This window comes from Branchiostoma belcheri, unplaced genomic scaffold, assembly GCF_001625305.1.
Source record: "Branchiostoma belcheri isolate BF01 breed outbred unplaced genomic scaffold, Haploidv18h27 scaffold5, whole genome shotgun sequence".
In the NCBI taxonomy this organism is placed as follows: Eukaryota; Metazoa; Chordata; class Leptocardii; order Amphioxiformes; family Branchiostomatidae; genus Branchiostoma; species Branchiostoma belcheri.
In genome coordinates this window covers 2,816,507-2,826,869 of record NW_017804131.1, presented here as the reverse complement: position 1 = coordinate 2,826,869, position 10,363 = coordinate 2,816,507, and the positions used below count along the sequence as shown (strand labels likewise).

Below are 10,363 nucleotides of genomic sequence, written 5' to 3'. Positions count from 1 at the left end.
TGCTCGGCAACCGCGTAATATTCTTACGAACAGGGGAGGGGGCGTTGTGTAGGGATAACTTTCAGCACCAAGGACAGGGATAGCTTCAGTTTGAACCTGGTCTTTTCTTCATGACAACAAACTGAATATTAACTCACCGACTGCAATATACGAAGGAAATCAATTTTGTGAATTTTTCGGTGCCAATCTCAATATCATTATGAATGGAAACAGAGTAGATGCAAGGCGTAAACTACGGCGATCCCCAGTTACGATTTTGTCTCCCACCATCTGCTTGGTTTACATTCATATGGTAATGAGATCGACACGGAAAATTCACTTCTGCAAAGAGACTGCAAGCGATCAGCTGATCGCAAGATCACTTTTTGGTGTATAAGACTAATATAGAATGGTTTATTATTCGATACAAACTCATCGCAGCTCATGAGCTGAATTGCGAGTTCACATGTAACATTTTTAGCATAAATGTAAAATTCAAGTCAAGCTCACAATATATAATAATGTGTATAGTAAAAACAAAAATTGATATGCATGACTAAGAAATGAAGCACGGCTTTCTATTGACATCTTTCATCAGCTGCTAAGGATTGTAGATTACCTGTATGTATAGTATTGTATACTGTGGGGTAGTAGAAAATAGCGGAACAAAGAGGCAAATGTCAGTCAAAAAGGTTCACTTTATTTTTCACAAATAGAAAAATACAAAGTACAGACTACACATCAACACAAGGTACACCCTATGGAAACAGACCATGTACGGCTGCACTGCTGGTATCTAATATATACAGACATGGGGGATATTCACGTATATCACCGCCCAAGAATATGCTGTCTCTATACATTTTCATCTTTCTACTGAGAAGGGATTGAAGCATATACACAGGCAACATCTACATCTATTTTGTATACATATATAGATATATCTATAGATATATTTCTTTATACCACACTTGCCACTTGGATATAGTACAAACACGCTTTCTTCTCAGTGACTACCGATTGTCAAAATCTACAGGGTGAACACAGCTTTTTTCCTACCATGTGATGTCCACATTGTGGGACAATAATTTAGTACAATTGCATACAAACTCTGCCTATGACAAACACAAAGAATAAAACTATAGTGAAGTACCATACAGCTGGAATGATATCAAACAAGGAATGGCCTCTGCAGGAATGGATGACTTCACTGGAATTACTCTAAAATGTGTGACCAATTCGTTTGGCAATCTCAAAGATAATACGGTTGCATGAATGTACAAATGCATCATATTCAACTCCAGATTTGTATATCCCCAGTGTTAAAAAAAGTCCTATATTTTTTTTCATAGCTGTACCAATTTGGCAGTGTGGAGTCACCTGTGTTATGCTGAGAATTTAATTTAACCATATCAACAACTTTTAAATTTCACAAATGTACAGCTCTAGGACTTTGATCACCTTTCATTGTGCTTGTTCAAGGTGAAAGTTAACAGTGCAGTGGGTGGGGGGGGGCACAACTTCTGTTCTACATCGAATCTCTATTGGTGTAAAATATATAAGTGACTGTGTCATAAGAGAATACCTAAGAGAAATGAATTGCACAGCCTTAAGAATTTTCCTGTTCTATGGTAACACATTTGGTCACATTGTGCAGGGTACTTTGGTTACAAAAAACACTTTGTACAATTCTCTGGAGGTAAAACCTAAGAATTCTCACATCTTGGCCATTGTAATTAATGGTGCATATCAATAACAATTATTACATAGTTGCACTTGTCTTTCCACATACTCTAAATACTAAGCAAAAGTAAACTTTTAGAAAGTGATGTTTTTGAATGACATTTACTACATTTTATGACATCCCGGTAGGAAGTAGAGTACTCTCCTCTGAAGAACAATATCTAACCAACATCTCTCCTTGACAATAACATAATATCACACCTTCATGTACTTCAAATCTTTTGAAACTTCAATGGTGTCCCGAGAGGCTACTTCAATAATTTTTAGTCTCAAAAGATTTTGCCATATACCCATTGATTAAACAGCTTCATTGCTTTTATTCAATTGTTAAGTCTCCAGTAAAAATTTAATCTGAAAGTCAATCAATAAATTTTACACAATATTCTGACAGAGATGGATTGATGGCTCCTCTCCATTTCAAATTTGTGAACATTGTAATCATTACATGTACAACATAAAACAAGTACAAGAAGTCTTGCCTGCAAAAATTCAACAAATCAGTTGGGAAAACGAGAGCAGTTTCACAAACATCTACATACATGTACATTGTACCTACTGCTGGTCCCATACACAGTAACAGACAATAATCCAGACACCTCTGATCACAAGCAACATCCACGGAAATGTTGGGACAATGTAACACATATTGTATGAGCATCGCATATACAATATACATACAGCACCTTTGAAAGATCTTGTGGAAATACACAGGCAAACTTTTGAGAATGATCTTAACAAGATGGCTGACCTACCGCGTATTAAGTCTTTACAGACAACAGTTGGTTGCCACAAATACATCTATTGAGATCTTTTTTCCTTGCACATAAAAATGTGTTTTAAGCAGTTGCAACAGTAGGAGAAGCTGACTTTTAAACATATATTGTTGCATCTGTTTATATCACAATGTACTGTGAGCCTGGGTGAAATGTTTGTATATCAAATAGAGTTCTTTTTACATGAGAGCTAAGGCAGAGTTTACATCTACTGGAGCACTGATCACAGTACACCCTTTGAAAACAAGGGTGTCAATATTGCATGTCAAACACACTAACAACTGAGAAGTACAGTGGCTGGACGGCCTCCATTCTATCACACCTGCTAGAATAACATTTCAAGTTAAACACGGATCACAGACTTTAACAGGAGGTTGGACAGCAACAACTCTGTAGGAGTCCCCCAAAGATTGCTATGATAGATGCACTGTATATACTTAGATATGTACATCCTCATCACCAAGGGACTTTGATTGCAAATCTGGACAACAAGAATAATTTACACTTTTGTAATTTACATACAGTTGTTTTCTGTGTCTTCTAAACTGTATTACAGTCACAATTCTCCAGGATATCTGATGACAGCCATACAACATAGCTGTCCCATACTGTGCCCACACACACATCTCTGCTTTGATACATGTCATCACGTTGCAGTGTTTTACCAACCCTTCATTAGTGTAAGATGGGGAATGTCTGTGTGTGTCCATCTGTACACAGGGTCTGGGTTGGTTTAAAAGTCTGGCGAATACCGGGCTCCAGAACCATAAGTCTGTATTGCCTGATTGTGCAGTTTCACAGTGCAAAAATAAAGTTCCTACAGGTAAGAAGTGTTGGATGGCGCACAGCTGGTGAAAGGTGACCGGTCTGTCCGTTAGGGGGGTCCTGGGGGTTTGTCTCCCTCCCCTTGCAGTCTCCTACAAGCAAGAAGGAAATACATTGCAGTATTAGTTTATGTGCTATTACTTTCTCTGAACTAACACTGTGTAGAGGGAATATATGAAAATCCTTCTGCTTGACCTAAGTACCAACAATAATGAAGTTATCAGAGTGGAAGAAAACACCTTCACTGTAAAGCACTCAGAACTGGTACGAAAGGGTCTTGGAATATTAAGATTCTAAAGCATTTCGGCCTAAGCTTTGATGTTAGAAAAATGGTAAAATGCTTTAGAAGTGTTTTGTTACATTGTGGATAGTGGAGGTGTACCCCAAAGTAAATTTGTACCCAAAGACCTGAAGCATTTTTTGCCCACCTGAGATAGTCCTCGTGATGCTGCTGCATGTAGCGCTGCTGCTCAATCAGTCTCAACTGCTCAGCCTGCGCTTGAGCTGACAACTGCTGGGAGGCGCTCATGTATGGTGGGATCAGCCCTTCATACTGCCGAGACAGCACAGTTTCCCGATGGATCTCATGCTCCCGCGTCAGGAACGGGGTCGGACCGCGCAGGAAGGGCGACGGCGGCTGGAACGGGGTTCCCGCCGAGGGTGGTGGGGGCAGTCCCGCCGGCCAGGGGTGCGGGCCAATCAGGTGGGGCGGTGGGACTCCGTAGAGCGGGTCCTGGGGATGCAGGTGTAGGTGTGTGTGGGAGTGGGAATGTTGGTGATGGTGCGGCGTGATTCCAGCCAGCTGTAGTCTCACGATGGGGTCCATGGCCAGCGCCATGTTTCGCTCTGCCTGCAGTCTCTCTGCGTTTAGTCTTTCCACAGGGTTGACGTGAGGAGACTCGGCCATGTGGTGCATGGGGTGGGCCATCCTCTCTCTGTCCAGTACAGAGGAGCCAGGGGGAGGATAAGGTCCAAACGGGCTGGCAAAGGGCGGGGCAGTGCCAGGTTGGTGGCCGGGAGCCATGGGGTGACCACCCTGCCACAGTCTGTGCATCTCCATCTGGCTCATACGGATCTGCTCGTGCTCCATTGCTTTGAGTTCGTAGCCAGGTTTGAACCCCGACTCCCTCATCTCGCGTTCCCGGATCTCCCGTTCTCTCATCTCCCTCTCGCGCAGTTCCCGCTCGCGAATCTCGTGCTCCGGAGCGCCGGGAATGAAGAAGCCAGGCGGAAGGTGGTAAGGCATGTTGGGGTCCTGGGAAGCCATGGCATGCGGACGGGCGTACTCGCTGAGCGTCCGTAAGGCAGGGGTGTCGGGCCCGATGAAGGGTCCTTGTTGGAAGGACAGGGAGGAGGGGAAAGCTGAGCCGTAGTGCCCTTGATGATGGACGTGAGGTCCTGTGATCTGCACATCAGCTGTTGAACACCGCGGTGGTGGGCTGGTAGGAGGCCTCCGCTGGAAAATAATACATACAATGACATTGATTGACTTTCAATGCTTTCAAGAAAATATCTTTCTTCAACTGTGTACAATCAAGTAATTGTTACAATCTTGCTCATTTTAAAATACTTCACATTGACATAGTATTACATGTAATTGCTTCCTCTTTTTTGGCAATGAAAACCTATTAACTTGTATAGCGGAAATTTGTGAAGTCTAACTGGCAATAACAGAATGCAGTTTGTCTCACTCTGATGTAACACACACCTGTTTCTCCTCTCTCTCCCGATCCTGCTCCTGTTCTCGTTCCCGTTCCCTCGTCTCCCGCTCGTCCTCCTGTTTCTTCCTCTCCTCCTCGTGCTTGGCCTGCTCAGCCTTCTTCGTGGCCTCGGCGCGCTTCTTGGCGAGCTTGGTGTTCTCCAGCGGGACGAACGTGAGGTCTGTCCGACTGCACGTGTTGTCACGGCGACTGAGATGGCGGATAAATCTGTGGCAACAAACCAGACAAATGTGAGAATGTTAGCTTTTCCAATGCTTTTCCAATGGCAGATAATTTTTTTTTACTTCATGGTTCACCACAAAACAAGGCTCATGAGAGCCACTCAAATGCTTTGGGTTACTGTACAGCCAGTGAGGACAAATGTTTGTTGACCTTGGACTTGCAAAGTTTTATAAATCTGTGACATGTAAAATGTGGGAATGTTAGAGATTTTTGTGCTTTGTAAGCATGCCAAACATTACAGTTTGTCAGTGTCAAAAATGCACAACAGGCTATTTTCTGACCAAGAATAGTATACCATTTAGGCCTTATATCAATGTGGAGACCATAAAAAACAGCCATTCTGAGTGTTTCCTTGCATTTCTTATGCCATCAAACTGCATTTTTGAATACTTGAAAACCAAAGTTACAATGTGTCCAGGATATCAATGTCAATTCTGTATAATATTTACATTTCAAGAAGGCACACTTGAGAATAAAAGTAGCTGTACCTTGCTGAGGCACTAACGTGATCTTGTCTGTCAACCACCACTGCAGGAGGTGACGGGCTCCGGGGCTTCTGGGCACTTCTGGACTGGAAGGGGGGTGCCTGGGCTGGCTGGAGGGGTGGGCTCCCGAGGGGGGGTAGGTTCTCTGGGGGGAGGAGAGGGGGACTTGGGTTCCTGTTTGGGGATGATGAGGGGGACAGCAGGCTGGAGGGGTGGGGGAGGGGGGAGCAGTCTTGGCACTGGAGGGGGGACATCCGGCTCCTGTAACAAGATGGGAAATTTCCTATTAAATCTTTCTACTAGTAACAACCAAACACAACTAACCAAACAAATTTCCAATGATGCTGTATGTTGAGCACTTGCACACATTATGATGCATTTGTTTCCATTGTGTTGGAACAAAGCTTAAGACTTTACAACATTAAGATATACGTGTACATTAACATCAGCATATAAGTATTAAAATGGTGAGTGAAAATTTGGTAGGATTAACAAATGTACGGTAACCTTTTAATACAAGTCAAGTGTAGTATTGCATAACCAGAGCATATGAAATCTACCAGTACTGAAACGTCCTTACCTGCATGGGAGGTGGAGGGAGGGGGTGTGGTGGCAGTGGAACAGGTGGCACTGCAGCAGGTGGCGCGGCTGGTACAGGTGGCACAGGTGGTACAGGTGGTTGTGTGGCCGGCAGCTCCTGCATGGGCGGGGGTGTGGGCAGGCGCGGCACCTGGGGGATGGGTTTGATGGGGACAGGACTGGGCGGCTGGGAGTCCTCCTCGCGGGCGGTGGAGGCCGGCGGCTCGTAGTCGCTGTCGTTGTCGTTTTCTGGACTGGATGGCGACGAATTCTCATCCTCATTGGTGTATTCCTAAGATAATACATGTCATATTCACACTGAGTTGATGGTACACTCATTGGACATACTGGTACATGATGTATCAAAGTTGGAAAAATTATATTCTTTCCTGTTCAAAGATAAATACTCTAAATTACCGGATAGATACACTTGATACTATAAAATCACATACGTAAGTCACAGTTTTTCTTACCTGTATCCCACTGCAGCTTTCTTCATTGATGCTCCCACTGTCGCTGGTGGCAGCTTCTGATGGACTCTCTGATCGACTAGAAGTCTGCAGAAACATAACAAGAACATAAACCTCAGTTTGAGACCTTTCAAGTACAACTCCATCATGTGAGGATACTCCCTAGTGTAAACATAATGCTATGGAATATCATTAAACGTGTATGTATGTGTATATTTAGCGTGTATTATCTGCCATTTTCCCTTTGCGGTTACCTGTAAATGTCACTGCACTTAGGAACTTGATTGGAAACGTGCATAACTTGAATTTGCTTTTATTTTGACAATAGCCATGTACATGTATAGGGTAATGGCAATACACATAATTTTTGTTTGACAAGTTAGTATATAGCTCACTGATTATTTTCTGCCAATGCTGGCTGTTATTAAGTTTGCAATTTTGGTGCAACTGTGCAATAGAGATGAAGATGAATAATCCTAATTGGGTGTGTCATGTACTGTGGTAACATTCCTGCATATTTTAACTCCTATTTTAACACGTATGTTAAGGTTTTTTCTTAGGTTACCCAGAAGATCTAAATGTATATGAAGGATGGTACACAGTTCCTGCCCACCACTGTTATGCACCATGTAGTCTCCAATGATTTTTTTGCACCCTTCCAATGCCAGTCACGTTCAGTGTGCTTGACCCCTTGACCTACGATCAGATCACACATTCATGGTGCCTGGGTGAAAGCTGGGGATAATGTGGAACTTCCCTTCTACAGGGGCGGCTAAAGTAAAGTCATGATACTGCATCTACATGTGACAAGGATGGGTGAGATAGGAACATCCATACATGTGGCAGGCTTCAAAATATTTGGATGCATAGAAAGTGACAGGCAAATTCCTCATTGATCATTATTAGGCCGCAGGTGGAGAGCCTTCCTACATTCCCCGCACCCACACAAATGTGCATCAACAACCCACTTTGGAGGCCATAATCACTACTGGCTGCTTCTGAAGTTTGTATTAAAGTGTACGCACAGTAGGACGAGGGCTCTGATGAGAATTTGATGTGTGCAACACTACTGTAACATCTGGAATTGTCAAATTCACCAGACATCACTATTTACGGCATATAGAACATCGTTCATCCATACAGATTGCAGCAAACAGCCAAAAATCAATACACTTTCCTGGTCTTACAGTTGGTTTCCCATTTGCCTGATATGCAGGGATAATAACTGCGAGGAATGGAAGTCACATTTGTCACTCAAAAGACCTTAGAAGGCATACAAGCCTTCATTTTTTCAATGTGCAAAAGGAAATATTTACTGATCAGAAGTAGCCATTTGGCTACCCGAAATTTGCTACTGGTTACTAGTACGTGGTTAGGCAGCAGGGAGGTTAAAATAATATATGTGAGTTGCAGGGAGAACGTTCACCCCTAATTTGTGTTGATATGTGCACACTGCAATTTCTGCCCTTTTCTGAACCCTGCCCTATACACTGGATGGCTTCAATTCCTGAGCTTAAATTGAACTTTGCAGAAAAAATCCATACAACTGCATAGCAAACAGACATCTCCCTACTCCTTAAAGTCTGCCATCAACCAGACTATAACTACACCTTTTCAGAAAACCCTTTTCAGCCAAAATTCTTTAATTCTTCAACATTTTCTTTTAAGGCTCAACATGTCATTTCAAATCACAGTACATGTATACTCTTTTCTTTTTAAAGTTAGAAACCATCCTCTCTACCAGGAAAATGTACATATATAAGAACATGCAAAGAACTCAATCTCTGCTCTTTCATGTCAATAGATATAATCTCAGGCACTCAAGAGAGAGGGTGGCAACATCTGCAACACTTTCATTTCTACATCTTAAATAACCAATGTATGGAGTTCAAACGGTCTTTGTCATCACAAGGCATAGCGTTGAAAACCATCAACATCTGAGTGGTCTCCCCCTTTTGTGGTGAGGCAGAATAAAACTGATGTAGACTGCCACTAAATGGCTCTCGAGTTGAAAGCAAACGCTCCGTGTTTGAAAACCTTTCACAGCCAGGAGTTAAAAGGCTCCATCCTGTGTTTCGACCCTTTGAGGCTGAAGTCATTATGAGGTGAACATTAAGCGGAGGAGGGCTGCAGATCTGTATTTGGTGTCTTCTGATGGGGAGAGAATACCATTCGTACTGGCATTAGTGGACATGAGTAGAAAGGCAACCTGTGGAGGATGAGGGGAAAAAGAAGTAGAGGAAAAACTGTCCACTGACAGAATAAAACAGGTGGCTTGAGATATTAACAGGGCTGAGGATATATATTGTTGATATATGTACTAAAACGATACACAATTTTCCTTTCCTGTCAAAATCCCTGCCATCTTGTTGGGGACTTATATACATGTACTAAGACATTTCGTAGACAGATGCAGCTCAGGTTTTCTTGCTTACTAACAAATGTTATTTTGAGATACATTTGTAGTTACGGAGGTACTACTTACAGCCAGAACAATGTAAAAACAAAAGGATGGTACAAAAACACGGAAATGAAGGGGGGGAGCCACATTTAGATCTGCTTTACTCTAAACCAATGGGATTTCTCCAATAGTTTGGAGAGAAGCCTTGAGGTATTCAATAAAACAGACTTCCTGCACTTTACTGGTTGGTTTGAATTATGGGCCTGACTTCAGGCCTAGCAGCAGAGAGAGAGAATATGTCCAGAATATCAGCAGCAGGCATCTATTACCCTGCTAAGGTATAGATTTACAATAACAGCGAACACCGCTTTCTCACGGTGAATTATTCTTTACGGATTCAAGAAGAATTGCAACAGACACCGGTTAAATTACTACCACTGAAATCTCAAATGAGAGCTCATTTCTCTGAACAAAAAGGAGTCCTTTTACAAACAAAAAAAACAACACTCAAAATGCTTTCAAATCATGGCTCACATGAACTCTAAATTCACAGACAATCTTGAACGTAGAGATTTAATGTTTAAAAGTGCAAACTTCACCCCACATGCATGCTAAACTTAAGATTATTGCAAACTCCAGAACCTTGCAGCACCCCATCTAAGGAAACACACTACGGTGCTAACTGCAGGAGATGTCCATGAAATTGCTTTACCCAAAGGGTAGTTGCGAAGGCTGTAAGTTAAGCTAAGACATCCTAAGTACCGAGGGACGTTACCAGTCTACACAAGTAGGCAGAGTAATGGCTTTGCGTCCTCGGGAGAACAAATGTAATAGAATATCCGACTGAAATACTGTTGCCGAAAAATGCTGCGGGAAATAAACACTAATTACATCTCTCCCATGAAAGATTACATGACAGAGAAAATCTCCTGCAGGTTGAGAGAAGTGTAGAGTTTTACAGCTCTGTCTTGTCAAAGAAGATATATCAAGGGCCATAAAGTGGCGGCGAGGAGACAGAAATGCTTGTGGAGATGTGGGAATGTTGTGCGTGATGGATGAGAAATGCCAAGAATTCTGAAAGAGAAGGATACTCTTTGTCAGGGAATTTCCTGTCGGCGTATACGCTGCCATTTTTTCTTTTCTGAGCGTAACTTGGCATGTCATA

The 10,363-nt window shown here is 42.6% G+C and overlaps 1 protein-coding gene across 1 annotated transcript in view; it reads right to left on the bottom strand.

The window, feature by feature from the left end:
• Positions 1-665: 665 nt before the first annotated feature.
• Positions 666-10,363, bottom strand: part of LOC109479649 (arginine-glutamic acid dipeptide repeats protein-like) — a 90,027-nt gene continuing 80,329 nt past the window's right edge. The window contains 7 exon segments of the mRNA XM_019781635.1: positions 666-3,412; positions 3,749-4,776; positions 5,029-5,248; positions 5,752-5,890; positions 5,892-6,009; positions 6,329-6,619; positions 6,801-6,884. Coding sequence (XP_019637194.1) covers positions 3,370-3,412; positions 3,749-4,776; positions 5,029-5,248; positions 5,752-5,890; positions 5,892-6,009; positions 6,329-6,619; positions 6,801-6,884 — 1,923 coding nt within the window. The 3' untranslated portion in view covers positions 666-3,369.